Below are 22,026 nucleotides of genomic sequence, written 5' to 3'. Positions count from 1 at the left end.
TAGGTGAATGCTTTCAACTCAGCAGTTGTATGGATTTTATATACTGGTTTATATGTTTATTGGTTGTTAGCTGCCAACACTTGATTCTGCAAAATGGGAAGCCATACAAATTGAAATAATAATACTAATACTAAAAATACTACCATTAATCATAATGCTATCACATGCACTCTCTCTGTGGACTGAGAAATAAAACATATGGCACTTCGTAGTCTCCAAAAATTTAACTTTGCCCTATATTTAGCAAAGCACGTCTGTGGTCCACTCACACATAGCTTCACTAAATAATCACAAATAATCGTAACTTCAAAATGAGACAAAATGAGGCACTTGATTTACTTCCCCAAACCCCCTCCACCCCATGCATGGGCAATGCAAGTAATGTGACAACACTGCCCCCTGCTGTAAAAGGGGAGGACGACAGGCATCTACCTTCTTTTCCAGGGTGGTAACTGAGGCTGAGAATGAATTATTATTACTTATTAATTTATTTTCTCTCCTGCCTTTATTATTTTTATAAATAACTCAAGGCAGGGAACCTACCTAATACTCCTTCCTCCTCCTATTTTCCCCAGAACAACAACCCTGTGAGGTGGGTTGAGCTGAGAGAAAGGGACTGGCCCAAAGTCACCCAGCCGGCTTTCATGCCTAAGGTGGGACTAGAACTCTCCGTCTCCTGGTTTCTAGCCTGGAGCCTTCACCACTAGATCAAACTGGCTCCCTTTTATTAAGGTTAATTAATTAATTGATTGATTAATTAAGGTTCTTCAGGAAATCTAAGCAGGTCTAGTAAGACATCCAAAGCTGCTGTTCTGTTACCTGACTAGAAATACCTTTTCAAGTGTTCCTCTATGACAGATTGTATTCTCTGGGGTGGGTGAATTCTTATTTTTATTCCTAAACCCAATGAAATCACGGAAGAATATTTTAGGAATCACATCTGTGTCAGCGAGTACCAACCATCCCTCACAGCCAGATCCTGTCTGCACACCTCCAACCAAAACAGGCTCTTCTGGAAAGGTTGAGGCAATGCTGTTCTCCCTTCATCCTAGCTTTACTCTGGGCAGACAGAATTGGCAGCTAAGGGGAGAGAGCCTCTGGTTTAAGGGAATTGGATATACATTCATGTGGAAAGAATGAGAAAGGAGCAAGATGTAGTAAAGAATAAAACTGCGGAGAGTTGGCGATACTGAAAACCAAAGGGGACTGAACTGCTTAATTGGACAAGGAAGAATTGCAGGTAATCACCTTTCTTCCTCAAACTAAATTTAAACTTTTTAAAAACTGTCAGTTTATTCTACTGTCTGAATTTTCCTTGGTCTCCCCTACGAAACTGCTAACCAGGTTCCACAGTGATAATTCCAAGATCAGGTCTGTATTCCCACTTGCTACGATGGACAGGAATCTGCTGCTTCTCAGTCTGAATACGGACATTCAACCTTCTGTGATTGAATGAACTTGGAGAGCTGCTCTGAGGAAGGGAAGGTTCTTGCTTGGCTAGAGATTCACTTCCTCCCACTGTGTCTCCTGCACAGTAATAGACAGCCGGGTCCTCCGGTTTCAGGCTGTTCATCTGCAGATAGACTTGGCTTTTGGAGTTGTCCCTGGAGGTGGTGAAGTGTCCCTTGACTTTGTCTGAATAGAAAGTGGTAGAGCCAAGCAACTTTGGAAATATGCTAGACACTCATTCCAGTCCTTTTCCAGGGGCCTGTCTCACACAGCTCATCTCATAGCTGCTGAAGTCGAATCCGGAGGCTTGGCAGGAGAGGCGAAGGGACTCTCCGGGCCTTCTCACGTCTCCTCCAGACTCCACCAACTGGACTCTGACTGAACTCCTATTAAAAAACAAAAAAAAAAAATCAATGAGCTCTCCTATGTAAAAAAAGGAAAATGGAAAGATCCTGAAGAGGGAGGAAACTTTACCTCTGAGGACTGCTAGGAAGGACACCAAGTTTACCCAGAGGATCATTTTTGCTCCCTTGAAGGAATGGATGGAATTGACAGGAGAGGATAAAGGAAAGGGCACAAACTCTGTGTTGGTGGGTGTCGCCTGTCAAGGGAAACCATGGGGCTCCTTTAAAGGAGGAAATTGTGCCTCGATTTACATATTACTTCTGATAAAAGGGCCCCTCAGGGCATTGTTCTCATGGATTTCCTTGCACACATCTGACACTGGTGATTTTTGAAATAACTTTCCAGTCCTATGAAAAGCAAAGGGAAGATTTTGTTTGTATTTTTCCTGTGAGTACGTAGGGGAAAGGCAGGTTTACATTAGAGTAATTAAGACAGAGGCATGCAAAATTTCAGCACTTCTCAAAAGTAAGTCAAGGTAACAGAGAGTGAACTTGCACTAAGAATGTTTGAAAGAGACATGTTGAAGATAGAACATGCAAAAAATGGCACATCTCAGTTCAGGAAATATTTTTCCACCTTCCCTCCTATAAAACATGCCGTTTTGAAGAATCCCAGAAGAACTGAATGCAGACCAATCCAGGAGGAACAATTTATAAGTCCGAGTTTAATGAGAGAAATCACAGGGAGAAATGGAATAGGTCGAGCCTGTGGGGTGTATTTGGCCTATTAGATGGGTTCTTAAGTTGGCAGTTGTATGAATTTAAAATATTGCTTTGTGGGGATGCGGTTAAACCACTGAGCTGCTGAGCTTGCTGATCAGAAGGTTGGCGGTTAGAATCCGCATGACAGGGTGAGCTCCCATTGCTAGTCCCAGCTCTTGCCAACCTAGCAGTTTGAAAAGAAGCCAGTGTGAGTTGATGAAGAGGTACCGCTTCGGTGGGCAGGTCACGGCATTCCATTTAGTCATGCCAGCCACATCACCACGGAAGTGTCTACAGACAAACGCCAGCTCTTCGGCTTTGAAACGGAGATGCGCACCGCCCCCTAGAGTCGGACTCAACTGGACTTAATGTCAAGGGAAACCTTTACCTTTACCTTGGTTTTGGGTTGGTATTTTGAGTTGTGTTTTTATCAGTTGCTAGTTCCCCAGAGTAAATTTGGAAAAATGGGCAGCCATACAAATTGAAATAATAATAATAATAATAATAATAATAATATAGCAATAGTAATACCAATGCCATATACTAATAAAAATGCCAGCAAGTACAGTCTCTCTGTGAGCTGAGAAATTCTAATAAATCACTTTATATTCCCCAAAAGATTCAGTTGCTCTATATTTAGCAAAGCACTTCTGTTGTCGACTCAGACATGGCTTCATGGTGAGGACTGTTGCCTCCTGAGATGGGACATTCTCTTGAGACCTTTTCAGTGAACACATATGGAAATAACAGAAAGAAACAAGAATGGCTCCAAAATGAGAGAATATCTAATGCCACTTCTGTTACTTCCCTACACCCCACCCCCTCCCCACACACGGGCAATGGGACTCAGGGTGACACCACTGCCCCCTGCTGGGGAGGGTGAGGAGGGGCGGCATCTGCCTGATTGTCCAAGGAGATTCTGACATTCCAGGAGGGGAAGTGAGGCTGAGAAGCAATGAAGCTGCTCCAGGAGGTCTAAGCAGGTCTAGGGAAAGATCTAAATATGCTCTTTTCTTACAGGATAGAAAATTCCTTTTGAAGTCTTATTCTAGGAATGATTGCATTTTCTGTACAGGGAGGATACTGATTTTGGCCTTATTTTCTGCCTTCTGCCCCCTTCCTTGGTGTCACACCACACGAAACTCTTGCAGGCCTTGCAGCATCCTTATTTTATTACTACATTTCGACTGCTAGCAGAGGAAAATGACTTTAAACATTTTTAAACTTTCAAATGCCTATATGTGTGTGCATGCGTTCATGTGTGTGTGTCTTTTTGTGTGTACATATATGTAGTACATCTATGGAGAGAGGGAGAGAGGATATATAGACTCAGAAACAAATGCACCCAAAGAGGGAGAGGGGAAGATCTGCATCTCAAGAAAGAGTAAATGAGGGTTGAACTTCAAGACCAATAAAAGAATGAAGAGTTCTAATTACTGAATCAATTCTGTACTTCCTGATACTTTTTGAGAGCAGAACTCGAGAACAATTTCCCTTTGCTGTCTTTAAGGAGGATTAAAAAAAAGAAAAGACACTATTCAATGTATATTCTGTACTGAGATTTGCCATTTTATTCCTATCCAAAAGGAGAACAGATCCCAGAATGCCCAGGCCAAGATCAGCTCTTCCTTCCTCTTGGCACTCAGGCAGCTTTCTCAGGTCCCTCCCAAGTCTTGGGGGAAAATCCAGCCTTCTGGGGCTGAGCTGACTGGCAGAGCAGCTCAGAGGAATGGAAGTTTTTTGCCAGGCTTCAGACTCACTTCCTCTCACTGTGTCTCTCACACAGTAATAGACTGCCGAGTCCTCCAGTTTCAGACTGTCCATCTGCAGATAGACTTGGCTTTTGGAGTTGTCCCTGGAGATGGTGAAGCGTCCCTTCACTTTGTCCGGGTAGGAAGTACCGGAACCAGAGGTTATGTAAGCCACCCATTCCAGCCCTTTTCCAAGGGACTGTCTCACCCAGCTCATCCAAGAGCTGCTGAAGCTGAATCCGGAGGCTTGGCAGGAGAGACGGAGGGACCCTCCAGGCCTTCTCACGTCCCCTCCTTCCCCTTTTGAAAATACTGTGTGTCATCCTTCCTCCTTTCCTTAGCAAGGATTAAACCTGATTTGAACCCCTTGAGGCCAAAGGAACCCCCCAGCGAGTCAGACCCTTGGAATTTCCCACTCCGCAGGCAACACCCCTCACCTTTCCTTCATCCCTCTTCCTTCTATGAACTGGAACATGATGATCGATGCTTGCAATAAAGGGTAATCTTCCTCCTTATCATTGCTTTCCATCCGTTGCATCTATGACAGTAAGTTAACTTTTTGTCCTTGATTTAATTTCAGAATGATCAATCGGTCAAAAGAAGACCAAGATTGTTTTAGCCAGTGACGCGTCTTTCATCCATCCTGGGTTTCCTCAAAGAAAAAAGGATTGGCAGTTAGCTCTTCTCCTCTCCTCTCCTCTCCTCTCCTTTCTGACGTTTGTGGCATTTTGCAGGGGAATAATTTTTTACACTGACTTCTTTATCATCTCCCTTTAACTTCATTGGCTAAGTATGGCGGTCACTAGCATGAGACATAGCATAAAACATTACCCTTTCTTATTTGCTATATATTAAATTACTATTGAGACAACTGTTTCTATCCTTTTAAGAGCCTCTTTATCCCTCCTTCATTGCATCTAGGACCACTGCTGTTTAATCTCTGCTTTAGCCTATTTAAGCAGCAGAAGAAGGAGGCAAGTCACAGTTACAACCGCAGGTCTTATTTCAGCCATTGTCAGACCTTGTAGTGTGCTCTCTTTGTGCCATTGCTCCCTCCTTCTGACTGTGGATGGACAGGTTCCCCACACCTTCAATTTAATTCATCCTCTATCCTCCCAACCCATTCCAGTCCTTTCCTGGAGACTGTCTCACCCAGCTCATCTCATTGCTGCTGAACGTGAAGCCCGAAGCTTGGCAGGAGAGATGGAGGGATTCTCCAGGCCTTTTTATATCCCCTCCAGATTCCACCTGCCTCAGCTCCATTTGGACATCTGGAAAGGGAATATTGAAATGCAGACTTTATCCATCTTGCTCCAGTCCATTAATTTCTAGCATATAAGAGCCTTTTAGCTTCCATCTCTCGATGGAAGAACCATTACCTTGGAAGGCTGCTAAAAGGGAAATGAGTTGGAGCAAAAGGCTCATGTTCCTTTCTCAGTGTGTCAGAGAAGAAGTTCCAGGCAGTCTGGCTCTGGACCTCTAGCTACAGCTAGAGGAGGGAGGTGAAGGAGGCATATAAAGAGGAAGGGTGTCTCTGCATTAACATACCCTTCAGGATAAAAGAGAAGCAGAGCTTCTTGGTAGATGGCCTTGGTAGTCTGGACACTTTGATGAATCACTGCCTCTCAGGCAGATAATTCCTGAATATATGTGTCAGCGGGAAAAACCTCCCAGAAGAATTCCAATCCACAAGGTTCGATGATGCAGAGAAAAGAGTTTATTTGTAACGCGTTTGCAAAGGCGGGTTCCTCCTTGCAAGAAGGAACCCTGAACGAAGTTAACACTATACCTTTATACCCTCCTTGCCTGTCATCCTCCTCCTTTGAAGGTTCAGCTCACATTCTTTCTGTTACCTTGAAGTAGCCACTTTGATTTACAAATTTACAATGCCAGCGGGATGTCAGGATGTTCCTGAAATCCTTATCGTTGTTTTTGACTCGGATGGCTCACCAGATCCTAGTTTAATTTACAAAAGGTCAAGATAACCGTGACTGCCTTTTTGTCAGGAAGAGGAAAAACAGATATGTGATGACAGTAATCAACACCTCCTTGAGACATGTATGGTTATTGATTACATCCTTAAGAATGTGTTCGACTCCGTGCTAATTTTTATCGTTTTGATGTATATCAGGGCCTGTATTTCCTCCTTACTTCACAAGAAAATCTACACAATCCCAACTATCCCTCCCCCGTTGCATAACCTTGCTGGCACCAGTTATCCCCTATTATCATCAGCTACAAATTCTAAACCTAATGACTGTTTTAGCACCCATTTTCACTCTCCCCCTCCTTCCTTTCAGGCAGCTCTTTTTCTCCTTTAGATAAGTTTAAGGCACATTCAGGGGTTCTGTGAACCCCTGCTTTTCCCCCCTCTCACATATGGAATGTGTATTGCACAGTTTAGATCTTTAGAACAATTAATTAAAAGTTTGATTTCCTACCTGCTTCCAGGATATTGGATGATGATATCTCATTCCAGGATTTTATCTGAGTCCAGGCTCACCCCGATCACATTGCAAAGAGTGAAGTTGAAATTGGAATCTTCAGGCCATATTAATAATTTTCCATTTCCCTGCACTAAACTTTCTGATTGGACACCTATAACAAAAGAGTCCTAAAGGTCTCACTAGAGGGCTGATTTCTTCTTCTCAGGTAGAATATACACAAAATAAATCCCTCTGTTACGGAAGTAGAGGAAACAAACTGGAGCAAAAGGATTGCATTTATCTTTGTCCTTTCATTCCACCTGCTATGCTGTATTGTAGATGGCTGGAAAATGGACACAGAAACACAAAGGTTAATTTTATAATGAATTAGATCTTGGTGAAATACATTGTATCCCCCAGTCAGATATACATTAGGTTTTCCAAAGGACTTTTTCCTATCTGGAGACACTTATTCTTTTGTCCTAACAGGCAAGGCAGATTGGGAGATTAGGGGAGGTAAAAGTGTGTGGGAACTTCCGGGGAAGAGATGGTGAACTGAGGACCAGAGTGGAGTGAATAGTGGGCGTGTAGACCGACTCTTCATAATTCCTCTCTGGATAAGGAGAAGATGACTTGAGATCACCCACATGTCCTCCAGACAGTGGCTCCTCATGAGGAGGCCACAACACAGCAGTCTCCAGCAGGTTTAGCCCTCTGGGAGAAAAGGGAATTGCCATCATTTTCCTCAAGCCACAGATGGCACCTTTGAAAGGACACCCAGTGCTCACTAGTGTAAAATTGGTGATCGTTACAGATGGTCTAAGGGTACAGATGGATCGGAAATAAGAGTTTGGAATTAATTATCAGAACCTTCCCCATAGGAAAAATTTATAATTATTGTATTTTTTTCTCTTGTAGAGGGAGCTGTAATTGCAGTGAGTTTTCATCCAAAAATGGTGGAAATGATCAGCCTCAGAAGTGTCATCCCCTCTGAATACACCCTTTCTACAGGCTCCATATTCAGGGGGATTTTGCAGACCAAGAGTGCCCCCTAGTGGAAAACTGGAGAAGATGAGGCAGAAGGCTTAACCCTCCAAGGAGATGCCTGTATTCTAATCGGGAAAGGGAGGTAGGAAGAAATTACTGAGCTCCGGAAGACCAAAACAGGTCCAGTGAGAGAGGTGGGGAACGAATCAGGGCTTGTATGAATTAGGGCTGTGTAATAAAAACATTATTACAGCAACAAATTTCGCTGCTGACAACAAAGGAAATAGAAATGAAATTAAGGTATGCAAAACAAAGACACTTTGAATTTGCTAATAAACCAGGAAAATGGCTGGCTTATAAAATAAGGAAAGATAGGGAGAATAAAATGATTATTAAAATCAGGGAAAATACATTTTGGAATATGGACAACATCATAACGAATGCCAAATAGCTTCAATATTTTAAGATGCTGAAAAAGCATTTGACAATTTGACCTGGTGTTTTATGATTAAAGTTTTAGAGAAAATGAAATTTGGGAAATCATTTGTGAAAGGGATTGAAGCAAGATACTCAACACAAAGTCCTAAGATTATAGTGAATGACGAATTGACAGATAATTGCAAAATAGAAAGAGGAACGAGACAGGGATGCCCCCTATCACCTCTCTTATTTATTCTAGTCCTAGAAGTCCTGAATAGAGATATAAGAGGGGACGGTCAAATAAAAGGTGTAAAAATTAGAAAAAAACAGATTTATAAATTAAAAGCATTTGAAGATTACCTAGTATTCCTATTACAAAATCCCCTAGATTATATAGAACATTTGTTGAAGAAATTAAAGGAATTTGTAGTGGCAGGATTTAAGGTAAATAAACAAAAAACGAAAATGTTGAGTGAAAACATGACTCAAAAACAAGAAACTTCAATAACTAAATAAGGTTTTATAATAGAAAAAAAGATTAGATAGTTCAGAGTAATATTATCAACAAATAATAATATATTATTTCAAACGAATTGTGTGAAAATTTGGAAGGAAATAAAAATTGATATGGAAAGAAGCGGAAAATTACAACTATCTTTGCTTGGAAAGATATCCGTAATCAACATGGATGTATTACCAAAGATGCTATTTCTTTTCCAAACATTACCAATCCTAATCAATGAAAAAATATTTAAAGTATGGCAAAAAGATATCTCAGATTTTATTTTGCAAGGAAAAAGAAGGGAATTCAATTAAAATTATTGCAAGATGCTAAAGAAAGAGGAGGGTTGGGCTTACCAGATCTTAAATTGTACTTTGAAGCCTGTTGCTTTCTGTGGATAAGAGAATGGTTAACGTTAGAAAATCCAAACCTTCTACAGCGAGAGGGACATGAACTCAGATGTGGGTGGCTGCATCTATTTGGACTGAAAAAGTAAAAATGAACAAAGAATTGAGAAATGATACTATTAGAAAAGTATTATTGAGGGCTTGGGATAAATATAACAGTAGATTATTACAAAAAATACCAGTGTGGATATCTCCACAAGAAGCTTTTGCAAGGAGGGAAAGTTCAGAGGATTAGATAAATTGGTTAATATAAAAAGATATAATCAAATATGAACAAGATACACCTATGCTAAAAACAAGAGAAGAAATAGAAGGAGAAGGACACCGGTGTCATTGGTTCACATATATGAAGTTAAATGAATTATTTAAATGAGTTAAAAAATATATAAATTTTAAAAAGAAAAAACGAGATCGAAAAACAGTTATATATAAATAATGAGCATATTATGACAAAGATGTAGAAAATGTTACTAGAATTAAATCAAGAAGATGAACAAATTAAAGAGTGTATGATTAATTGGGCAAGAAATTTTGGATATAATATTTTGTTAGAGAACTGGGGGAAAATGTGGACAAAGGGATTAATATTTATTTGTGTTATCATTTAAAGGAGAACTTGTATAAAATGATTTACAGATGGTACCTAACCCCACAGAAATTCGCAAAATTCTATAAAAGTGTTTCTAATATTTGTTGTAAAACGTTCACAAAAGGACAGAACATTTTACCATTTATTGTGGACCTGTAAAAAAGAAGAAAACATCTGGGAACAAATATTTAGCATGATTCAGAAAATTCTTAAGATAGAAATTGTAACAAAAAAACAGAATTATTTTTCTTAGGTATAATGGAAGTGGATTAAGAGAGAAAATATGGTAATTATTTATAATATATGATCAAAGTAGCTGGGTTTATGTATGCACAATATTGGAAAAAGGAAAATATACCAACAATAGAGGAGTGGGTGATGAAAATATTGGAGCTAGCAGACATGGTAAAATTAACAATTTTAATAAAAGAAAAAAATATTACGAGATTTAAAGAAATCTGGCAACCGATATTAGATTACCTGTATACAATCTAATATTGGTTGCCATATTTAGCATAAGAGCCTTACAAAGATAACTATTTGTAGATCTATAGCTACAAAAGTCAGAAACCATGTTTTAGTATGTGGTTATTGTTATTGTCTTTCTTGTTTATATGTGTATACGTGGTGTTAGGTGTATTCTAGAATGTTATATACATGACAATGTTTTATGATTTTGTATTCTATTTTAACGAATAAAAAGTTTACCCCAAAATTAAAGAGACTAAAGGTCAAGATTGTTAAACATAAAGGGAAGGAATATAAAGTTGGTTTATTTGAGGGGGCCTGTTTCACCCAGTTCATTCCATAGCTGCAGAAGCTGAACCCAGAGGCTTTGCAGGAGAGACGAAGGGACTCTCCAGGCCTCCTCACATCCCCTCCAGACTCCACCAACTGGCCCTCAGACTGGACACCTACAAAGAAACGTGTTTGGGTGAAACCTCCTGTATACAAGAACAGCAAATTGAAGCAAATTCTCTAGAGAGGTCAGAATTACCTCTGAGGATTACTACTAAGGACACCAGGTTTAGCCACAGGATCATTTTTGCCCCTGCTAATGAACAAAGGGGAAATACAGGACAGGATTCAGGAAAGAGCGCAACCTTTGTGCTGGTGGGGGTAGCATGAAGGGGAAACCGTGGGGCTCCTTTAAAGGGCAAATGGTGTCCTGATTTACGTATCGCTCTGGATAAAAGCGCCCCTCAGGCCATTGGGGTTTGATTTCTTTGCACACAGCTTTTACATATGAATTTGAATGGATGGAAACATCTCAGAACAATCAAGAATTTAACTGAGGAGAGATGGCGGTATTCGGAGAACCAAATGGGAAATGAACTGAAATATTGATCAAGGAAGAAATGTAGTTAATGAGTCCCTATTTGTACCTCTCAAGAAACTATAACATTTATATATATAAGCTTCCTAGTACATTCTCTTGCCCTAATATTTCCTTCTTGTACCTGTCATGGGATCTTTTTAAACTAGGCCCAATTTGATTGCCTCAGGCTCAAAAGATCCCCCCAGAGCAGCAGAACCTATGACAATTGGAGTTTTTGTATTAATTCATTTCATTCATTCATTTCCTGTCCTGCCTTTATTTTTATTTTATTTTTTTATTAATAACTCTGGCAGTGATCTTACCAAATACTCCCTCCTCCTCCCATTCTCCCTACAACTGCAACCCTGTGAGGCGGGTTGGGCTGAGAGATAGCGACTGGCCCACGGTCACCCAGCTGGCTTTCAGGCCTCAGGCGGGGCGAGAACTCACGTCCTCCTGGATTCTAGCCCGTTTCCTTAACCACTAGACCTGCCTGGCTCTCCCTATAAGAGGTGGGGTGATGTTTTATTCTAAGGAAAGAAACAAAACATATCTAAATACAAAAGTGAAACTTACAAATTTCTATGTCAGTGTTCTCCAGGGCTATAGATTAATATCCTAGCTTATAGCCTATATTACTAAAGAGACAATATCATACAGTGTTACCTATTATTACTTTGCTATACTCTGTAATATTACTTTTACGCTATACTATTGATTGAATCAAATTGGATAGCGGCTCTACAGAAGGGACGGTTTTTTTCAGGCTTCAGACTCAGTTCCTCTCACTGTGTCTCCTGCACAGTAATAGACTGCCGTGTCCTCTGTCTTCAGGCTGCTCATTTGCAGATACAGCTGGCTGCGGGAATCGTCCCTGGAGATGGTGGTGCATCCCTTGACTTTGTCCAAGTAGTAGGTTTCTCCATCGTAATCTACCATTGCAATCCATTCCAGTGCTTTCCCAGGGTCCTCTCTCAGCCAGTGCATGTAGGAGCATCTGAAGTCAAAGCCGGAGGCTTGGCAGGAGAGACGGAGGGACTCTCCAGCCCTTATCAGGTCCCCTTCAGACTCCACCAACTGGACAACAGACTGAACTCCTAAAAAAAACAACTTGTTTTAATAAGCTGTCCTGCATACAAGAATTAAAATGGAAAGAAGCCTTTCCAAGGCCCTCATTGCTTTGAACGGTCATTAAGCAATCCGTCGTTAAAGGAGGACTTCCTCTATATTGATGTGGAGGGAACAAGAAAAGAGCAACAAGTAGAAAAGAACTAAACTGGGGAGTGGTGGCGATATTGAGAACCAAAGGGGATTGAACTGCAAAATATCTCAAGGAACAATTGTCGGTAAGGAATCCATATTTCTACCTCAGCTTAAATTTTAGCTTTTTAAAAACGGCCAAGTATATTCCACTGCCCTGAGATTCCCTTCATCTCCCCTTCCGAAGTTCTAACCATTGTTGGAAGGAAATCTCGTCATCTTCATTCAGAGCTGGGAATAAAAAATGCTCAGGCCGTTGTGTGAACAGGTTGAAAGCTGATTTTCAAAGATCTGGTAGAACAACGGCAGTTGCCACAGTCTGGAATTTCCTTCCAGACCTTTATGTGGACAAGCTTTGCGGTTCTTATGTGAAAGTCTTTCCGCCCTCTAGCAATCTCCGTGCAAGCGCACTTAGCCGGTGGATGGAAAGGGGGCGCTCTCTAGGAATTCTGGGAAGGAGCAATTCCCCGGCGTTCAGAGGGGGGGCGCTCTGTGGTGGGGCCCCTGCTGGGTCGGGGTTCCCTTTGCTTGGGGCAGTTTGGCTTCCTGCCGAGCTGTGACCTCTTCATGTTTGGCGCTGCTAGTTTGGATTGTGAACTTTCTGGAGAAGGAATCTTTTGTGGAGATCTCTTTGGCCTGGGAAGAATGTTCACCTGAATGGGTCATTTTATGTGAAAGATCTCTGGCCATGTCTGAAAGGGATCTTTTGTCAGAACAGCTGGGTGCTTCCTGTTCCATTTTCACCTTTGGCCTTGCTTGAGGAGGGAAATCTGTATGGCGGGAAAAGGAGCATTTGGGGCAGAAAGTAAGGAGGAAGAGAGAGATCTTGATTCCTTATGAAACCACATTACCCACCAGATCTTCCAAGATCAGCTGTGGGCTCTCACTTCATACTGTGGAGATTTGCTGCTGCTCATTCTAACTACACAAACTCAACCTTCTGTGACTGAATCAATTTGGAGGGTTGTTGAAGACAGGCGTGTTCAATATTTCTTACCTAAGATATAGAGCAAGGTTACATTTTATAAATAAGACCTAGCATTCCCATGTGGAAGTTCTGGTGTTGATTTTCATAAATCAAGTATCAAAAATTACAAGGTGACACCATAGGAGTTATTTCAATATTTATTTTCCATTTAATTTCCCTGTTGAGCAAAGAGGCTGAGCGATTCCAACCTTTCTCCCATCCAGAATTTACTGGGGAGGGCGGCAGGTGGGGAGGCAATTTTCCTGAACCACCTAGAACATGACTTTCCCCGGAACTGATCTGAAACCCCCGATCTATGTTCCTTTGCTATTCTAAGTATTATAACACGACCGCAATTAGGCTACCCTTGGCAGAAAGTTTTTAGGCCTTGTTTTCTGACTTCTGCCCCCTTCCTTGGTGTCACTCCACACCACACTCTTGCAGGCCTTGCAGCATCCTGAATTTATTACTACATTTCGACTGCTAGCAGAGGAAATGATTGTAAACGTATTTAAACTTTCAAATGCCTATATGTCTGTACATGCATTCATGTGTGTCTGTCTGTGTGTGTGTACATATATGTAGTACATCTATGGAAAAAGGGAGAGAGGATATAAAGACAGAGAAATAAATGCACCCAAAGAGGCAGAGGGGAAGATCTGCGTTTCAAGAAAGAGTCAATGAGGGTTGAAATTCAAAACCAATAAAAGTATGAAGAGTTCTAATTACTGAATCAATTCTGTATTTCCTGATACTTTTTGAGAGCAGAACTTGAGAACAATTTCCCTCTGCTGTCTTTCAGGAGGGTACTGAGATTTACCATTTCCTTTCTATCCAAACGGAAAACAGCTCCCACAATTCCCAGGCCAAGTTCTGTTCTTACTTTCTCTTGGCACTCAGGCAGCTTTCTCAGGTTCCTCTCAAGCCTCCAGGGAAAATCCAGCCTTCTGGGGCTGAGCTGACTTGCAGAGCGGCTCTGAGGAAGGGAAGGTTTTTGCCAGGCTTCAGACTCACTTCCTCCCACTGTGTCTCCCATACAGTAATAGACTGCCGAGTCCTCCGGCTTCAGGCTGTTCATCTGCAGATAGAGTTGGCTTTTGGAGTTGTCCCTGGAGATGGTGAAGCGTCCCTTGACGTTTTCCGAGTAGTTAATAGTACTGGAATCATGCCTTATGTAAGCCACCCATTCCAGCCCTTTCCCTGGGGCCTGTCGCACCCAGTACATGCTGTAGTCACTGAAGGTGAACCCAGAGGCTTGGCAGAAGAGACGGAGGGACTCCCCAGGCCTTCTCATGTCCCCTCCAGACTCCACCAACTGGGCTGCAGATTGGACACCTAAAATTAAAGTTATTGCAATGAGTTCTCCTGTATACAAGTATTAAGATGGAAAGGACCTGAATATGATAGAAACAGTTACCTCTGAGGACTGCTAGGAAGGACACCAAGTTCAGCCACAGAATCATTTTTGCTCCCTCTAATGATTGGAGGAGAATTGACAGGTGAGGGTTTGGGAGACTGCAGGAACTTTGTTTTGGTGGGGGTAGCCCGAAAAGAGACACCCTGGGGCTCCTTTAAAGGGGAAATTGTGGCCCGATTTACATATAGCTCAGCATAAAAGAGCCCCTCGGGGCATTGAGGTATAGATGTCTTTCAACACACCTTTCACATACAGGACATAGGAGAAAGGGCAGTTTAGACTGGAATAATTAAAGCAAGATCTGACAGACCCTCCTCAATTCAACTAAGGGTTTTAAGGTGATAGGAAGAAATCATGCCGTGAAATTTCCTTAAATAGCCTCGTTAGAGCCCGGACATGGAAAGGATGGCAGATCGGAGTTCAGGATGGTTGCTCCACAGTTGTTCCCTTGACCACGTTCTTTGGAAGACCCCCAAAATAAGTGAATGAAGACCAAGCCATAAGGACCAATTTATAAGCTACATTTGAATTTTACATAAACATCCAAGTCTGAAAGTTGGAATTAAAGAAAAAAAAAATGTATTGGAAGCCTGTACAGTGTTCCTGATTAGTTTGGTTTTTTTTATTCGGCAACTCTATGGATTACATACGGTATATGGGGGGGGGGGGGTCGGTTCCCATTTTGTATGGTCTTCTTATGGGTTATTAGCTGCCCAGAGTTGATTCATAAAAATACTAATAAAACTCCCTATCCTACACTTAGTCCGTGGAATGAGAAACACAAATAAATGATTTTGCATTTTCCACACAATTCAGTTTGTTCTATATTTAGGAAAGCACATCTGTTCTCAACTCACATGTGGCTTCATGGTGAGGAATGAAATCTCCTGGGATGTTAAATATCTCTGAATTGCCTTCAATGATCTCTTAGGAAAATGTGAGTAAATATAATGATCCCTCCGAAGTGAGACAAGGCCTGTAGACCCTTCCTTTGTCCCCCTCCCCCACCCCCACCCCCACCTCACACATTCCGTGTGGCAACACTGCCCCCTGGTGGAAAACCTGAGGAGGGGAGGCATCTCCATAACTTTCCCAGGAGATTCTTGTATTGAAAAATGGTAATTTCTTTCATTTCTCAGAAGAAATGAAAGAGTTCCAGGGAACTTAAGCCGGTCCAGGGAGAAATCCAAAGCTGCTTTTTTGTTATATGATAGGAAATTACTTTTGATGGGTTATTCTATGAGATATTGTATTTTCTTCAGGTCGTGTATTCTTATTTTTTCTCCTAAATATCATGAAATCATGTAAAAACGAGTTGGGAAGGACCATCTCGGTCGTCTAGTTCAAACCATCCCTAACTGGTGGGGAGCCAGACCCTCTCTGCAGACCTCCAACCAAAAGAGGCTGTTCCAGCCAGATTGAAGCAGGTCCCCCTCGTTCTTCCCTCGCCCTCCTTTTACTCCAGGCAGAGCGGGATGGAAGGGCTTATCATTGGTCAAAATCTGCTCTGTACCAGTTCTCTATTCTCTCTGATAGGAGAATAATTCTTAGCACCTCTTGTGCTTCTTCTACCATTCATTTGCAAAAGATTTTGCTAAAGATGAGACTTAGAGGAAAACATAATTTTATCCTCTTTTTAGTTTTCTTTATTTCTTCCAATTTTATTCCATTTTTCCTAGGCAAATTCCATCTCTACATACGCTGGACCATTTTTGGCTGTTTTGTATGGTTCAGTTAAAGCAGAAGCAGTAACTGAGTATAGGGTCCTCCGGAAAAAAAAGAGGCACTTGGTGCATTGACCTTCCAGTTTTCCTTGAAGGTATATTCCACTGAGGGGAGCAGAGGAGAGGAGAGGAGAGGAGGGGAGGGGAGAATTGTCCCTTAATGTACAAATATCTTTGGATAAAGAGTCACTCTCTCCATTCACATGACAGATTTCTTTGAAACTCTTTTGAAATTATGGGCAAGTTCTTACAGGAAAGCCTATAATGTCAGGATATGAGAAATAAAACAAGTAATGGTTTATGTGTCATTTAAGTTCTTGACACTAAGATTGGCAAGCACCCAACAAGAATTATGTAATGGCTTCTTAAGATACAGAATGGGTTGGCTTAGGTGATTTCAAAAGAAAAAATATGGGAGACTTTTCTATAAATATGGAGTGCCCATAAAACTAGACTTTTTATTTTTAGACTGTATACAAGAATTAAAATGGAAAGAAACTCTGTGTAGATGGTAGTATTACCTCTGAGGACTGCTAGTAAAGAAACCAAGTTTAGCCACAGGATCATTCTTGTTCCGTCTAATGAATGGAGGCTAATTCTCATGAGTACTGATGGCGAGCAGGAGGGGGCCCCTATCCAGGGGGGAAAACACATGCGTAGTACTGAGGAATTAAGCAGCCATTCAAAGAGACACAGATCAGACCCGCCTTAACTTCTGGGGGTTTTCTGTCTGGGTTTTTCCCACCCTTCTTCAGTTTGATAGGATTTTCTGTCCAATGTAGCAGTAATAAAACACTAGAGACCTATTCCTTTTCTCAGTGTTGTTCCTGACGGTTAGGACATCAATCCTAACAAACTCTCTACTCCCATTGAAAGAGGGAGGGGGAAAAAAAGGAAGAGACATTTGGGAAAATGTCTTCGGAAAACCAGGAAATTTGGCAAGCCATCCAACAACAGGCAGCAGCATTGCAAAAGCATCAAAAATGAGTAGATCTCCAGATCAACACATTACAAGCAGGCTTCCAAGAATTTAAGCAGGTCTTTGCATCCCAGCTGTGTTTGAAGTATCCCGATCCCACGAAGCAATTCATAATGCATTCAGATGCTTCAGATTTTTCTGTTGCCGCTGTGTTATTGCAATATACTAACAAAACAGAGAATACATTGCTCCCTTGTGCATTTTTCTCCCGCACGCTCTCACCAGCAGAGAGAAACTATGATGTTTTTAACAAGGAGTTGCTAGCAATTAAAGCAGCATTTCAAGAGTGGAGGCACTGGCGAGCAGGTGCAACCTTTCTTGTGAATGTTTGCGCCAATCACAAGCATTTACAGTTTCTACAAAATACCAGATCCCTCACCTCAAGCCAAATCAGATGGAGCCAGTTTTTCTCCAATTTCAATTCTGTTATTTCTTATGGACCCAAGGCGCAGAACTGTTTGGCAGATGCCCTGTCTCGATCCATTCACGCAACCTCCGCTACTCACCAGGAGGTACAGGCTACTATATTACAACCTCACAAGTTTTAGCAATCTATGAGGGGCAACCAGACAGAGATTTTAGCAGCAGACAGACAAGCAGAGTACCTATTTACAAGAGTCAGAGTTCAGCAGCAACAGGACCCGTATGCCATGGCCAGGATGGATGACCTCCAGAGGGGCCCGCAAAACTCTGCCTCCCCATTTAATGTGGAGGCAGGAATCTGCTGGCATAGCATGCAGTTATACATTCCCCCCTCATTGAGGGAAGAAGTACTGAGATTTTGCCATGACCATCAAACAGCAGGCCATGGACGTGTTTTCAAAACTCTCCATAGAGCTCTGAGAAACTACTGGTGGCCTAAGATGACTGCAGACATAAAGGGCTACATGGCTTCTTGTCATACCAGTAGATGAGCCAAGCCTCTCTCAGGGAAGTCCACAGGACTCTTCCAACCCCTACTCACCCCCATTAGGCCTTGGGATACAATCTCCATGGATTTCATCACTGATTTACCCCCGGTCCAGGGGCTAACTTCCATACTAGTGGTGGTGGACCTTTTCACTAAAATGGCACATTTTAAACCTTGCAAGGGCCTCCCATCTGCGCAAGCCACAGCACAGTTGATTTATGGACCATGTTTTTAGGTATAGAGGCATGATAAATCACTTGGTGAGTGACAGAGGCCCTCAGTTGACTTCCAGGTTCTGGAGGGCCCTTTTCCAGTCATTAGGGGTCCAGATCCACCTATCATCATCGCATCATCCAGCTAATAATGGGCAAGGTGAGAAAATTGACCAATGGTTACAGCAGTATCACAGGTGTTACACGACTTATCAGCAAGACAATTGGCCAGCCCTGCTCCCCATGGCAGAATTTACTTATAACAGCTCTGTGCCATCCTCTACCAAGATGTCTCCTTTCCAAGCACTCTACGGGGTTAACCCTCGGGTCTTGCCAACTCCTCTCAGCAGGGAACTGTTCCAGCCGTGGCCGATTTTCTTAAAGAGCAACAAGCCGCACAGGAGTTGTTAAAGGAACAGCTGAACAGGGCAAAGAGTGCTTACAAGAGAGCTGCAGATGCTCACAGACAAGAGGGGCCAGCGATTGCAGTAGGAGACAAAGTGTGGCTCTCTACCAAGTTTCTGACCTCTACCAGGCCCTTCAAGAAGTTGGACTCTACGTTTGTGGGCCCTTTCACCGTGGTACAGCAGATAAATCCAGTGGCTTATCATTTACAGCTGCCAGCATCCATAAAAGTCCATCCAGTGTTTCAGAGAGCCTTGCTAGCCAAAGACCCTCCCCCAAGTACCTTACGTTCGCAAATCCCCCGCCCACCTCCAGTAAATGTGGAGGGGGGGGAGGAATACGAAGTCGAGGAAATTCTGCACTCTAGGAAGAGGGGAAGGGGCATCCAATATTTAATACACTGGAAAGGGTACCCTGAGGAAGAGTGCACGTGGGAAAATGCCAGAGATGCGCATGCACCAGCACTGGTTCATCGATTCCATCAGCTTTTCCCTCACAAACCCAAGCCTCGCACTCTACCAGAGATTCCTCATTTGGCTGAGCAAGCAGAGGAATCCGAAGCAGAGGAGTTCGTAAGTTTGCACTTTCCACCCCCGCCTGAAGCCTTGACTCCAGTTACAGAGGAGGGGGGGCCCACAGCCCTCCACCTCAGGCGTGCATTTCCCAGGGGGGAGGGGGGATGACTCTTCTAATTATCTAGCTATTTTCCAGCAGCAGCCACCTGGGCCAGAAGCATTATCAGAAATGGAGAGCAGCACTGATTCGTCCTTGGAGGAGTTTTCCTTTGAAGACTTTCCATCGTTGCCCAGTTCCCATTGGACCTTAGAAGGAGACGTGGAATCTTATCAAGACTCTGGAAGGGAGGGGGATGAAATGGAATGTGAATCTGGAGGGGAGGGTGATGTCATGAGTGAGGATGGCGAGCAGGGGGCTCCCCTCCAGGCTGTAAAGCGCAGGCGTAGTACTGAGGAAATAGGTAGCCATTCCAAGAGATGCAGATCGAGCCCGCCTTAACCTTTGGGGTTTATATGTCTGGGTTTTTCCCACGCTTCTTCAGTTTGTTAGGATTTTCTGTTATGTAGCAGTAATAAAAGACTAGAGACCTGTTCCTTGTCTCAGCCTGGTTCCTGGCTGTTAGGACAGATCTTCCTCCTTATCATTGCTTTCCATCCGTTGCATCTATGAAAGTAAGTTAATTTTTTGTCTTTGATTTTTTTTCAGAATTATCAATCGGTCAAAAGAAGACCAAGATTGTTTTAGCCAGTGACGCGTCTTTCATCCATCCTGGCTTTCCTCATAGTAAAAGGGATCGGCAGTCGGCTCTTCTCCTCTCCTCTCCTCTCCTCTCCTGGCCTCTCCTTTCTGAAGTTTGTGGCATATTGCAGGGGAATATTGTTTTACATTGACTTCTTTATCATCTCCCTTTAACTTCATTGGCTAAGTGTGGTTGTCACTAGCATTAGACATTGTTGTTTTTGTTTATTCATTTAGTTGGTTCCGACTCTTTGTGACTTCATGGACCAGCCCACGCCAGAGCTTCCTGTCGGTCGTCAACACCCCCAGCTCCCCCAGGGACGAGTCTGTCACCTCTAGAATATCATCCATCCAACTTGCCCTTGGTCGGCCCCTCTTCCTTTTGCCCTCCACTCTCCCTAGCATCAGCATCTTCTCCAGGGTGTCCTGTCTTCTCATTATGTGGCCAAAGTATTTCAGTTTTGCCTTTAATATCATTCCCTCAAGTGAGCAGTCTGGCTTTATTTCCTGGAGGATGGACTGGTTGGATCTTCTTGCAGTCCAAGGCACTCTCAGAATTTTCCTCCAACACCACAGTTCAAAAGCATCGATCTTCCTTCGCTCAGCCTTCCTTATGGTCCAGCTCTCGTAGCCATATGTTACTACAGGGAACACCATTGCTTTAACTATGCGGGCCTTTGTTGTCAGTGTGATGTCTTTGCTCTTAACTATTTTATCAAGATTGGACATTGCTCTTCTCCCAAGGATTAAGCGTCTTCTGATTTCCTGACTGCAGTCAGCATCTGCAGTAATCTTTGCACCTAGAAATACAAAGTCTTTCACTGCTTCTACATTTTCTTCCTCTATTTGCCAGTTATCAATCAAGCTGGTTGCCATAATCTTGGTTTTTTTGAGGTTTAGCTGCAAGCCAGCTTTTGCACTTTCTTCTTTCACCTTCATCATAAGGCTCCTCAGTTCCTCTTCGCTTTCAGCCATCAAAGTGGTATCATCTGCATATCTGAGATTCTTAATGTTTCTTCCAGTGATTTTTACTCCAGCCTTGGATTCCTCAAGTCCAGCATGTCGCATGATGTGTTCTGCATACAAGTTGAATAGGTAGGGTGAGAGTATACAGCCCTGCCGTACTCCTTTCCCAATCTTAAACCAGTCCATTGTTCCGTGGTCTGTTCTTACAGTTGCTACTTGGTCGTTATACAGATTCTTCAGGAGGCATACAAGATGACTTGGTATCCCCATACCGCTAAGAACTTGCCACAATTTGTTATGGTCCACACAGTCAAAGGCTTTAGAATAGTCAATAAAACAGAAATAGATGTTTTTCTGAAACTCCCTGGCTTTTTCCATTATCCAGCGGATATTGGCAATTTGGTCTCTAGTTCCTCTGCCTTTTCTAAGCCCAGCTTGGACATCTGGCAATTCTCGCTCCATGAATTGCTGAAGTCTCCCTTGCAGGATTTTGAGCATTACCTTACTGGCATGTGAAATGAGTGCCACTGTTCGATAGTTTGAACATTCTTTAGTGTTCCCGTATTTGGTATCGGGATAGAAGGTGATTTTTCCCAGTCTGATCGCCATTCTTGTGTTTTCCAAATTTGCTGGCATAGAGCATGCATTACCTTGACAGCATCATCTCGCAAGATTTTGAACAGTTCAGCTGGGATGCCGTCGTCTCCTGCTGCCTTGTTATTAGCAATTCTTTTTAAGGCCCACTCAACCTCACTCTTCAGGATGTCTGGCTCTAGCTCACTGACCACACTGTCAAAGCTATCCCCAATATTGTTCTCTTTCCTATACAGGTCTTCTGTATATTCTTGCCATCACTTCTTGATCTCTTCTTCTGTTAGCTCCTTGCCATCTTTGTTTTTGATCATACCCGTTTTGGCCTGGAATTTACCTCCAATGTTTCTAATTTTCTGGAAGAGGTCTCTGTCCTTCCTATTCTA

At 42.5% G+C, this 22,026-nt stretch overlaps 1 gene segment (V, D, J or C); it reads right to left on the bottom strand.

Annotated features, from left to right (window-relative positions):
* Positions 1-14,170: 14,170 nt before the first annotated feature.
* On the bottom strand, positions 14,171-16,890 carry LOC134495866 (Ig heavy chain V region 3-like; the record flags this gene model as incomplete). The annotated part of the segment is given in 2 exon segments: positions 14,171-14,517; positions 16,845-16,890. Coding segments are annotated over 2 exon segments (393 nt in total), but the record flags the coding sequence as incomplete, so codon positions are not given.
* Between the last annotated feature and the right edge of the window lie 5,136 nt (positions 16,891-22,026).

This window comes from Candoia aspera, chromosome 4 (genome assembly GCF_035149785.1).
Source record: "Candoia aspera isolate rCanAsp1 chromosome 4, rCanAsp1.hap2, whole genome shotgun sequence".
Classification (NCBI taxonomy): domain Eukaryota; kingdom Metazoa; phylum Chordata; class Lepidosauria; order Squamata; family Boidae; genus Candoia; species Candoia aspera.
Note: the sequence above shows the minus strand (reverse complement) of the source record. Positions and strands in the feature narration are given on the sequence as shown.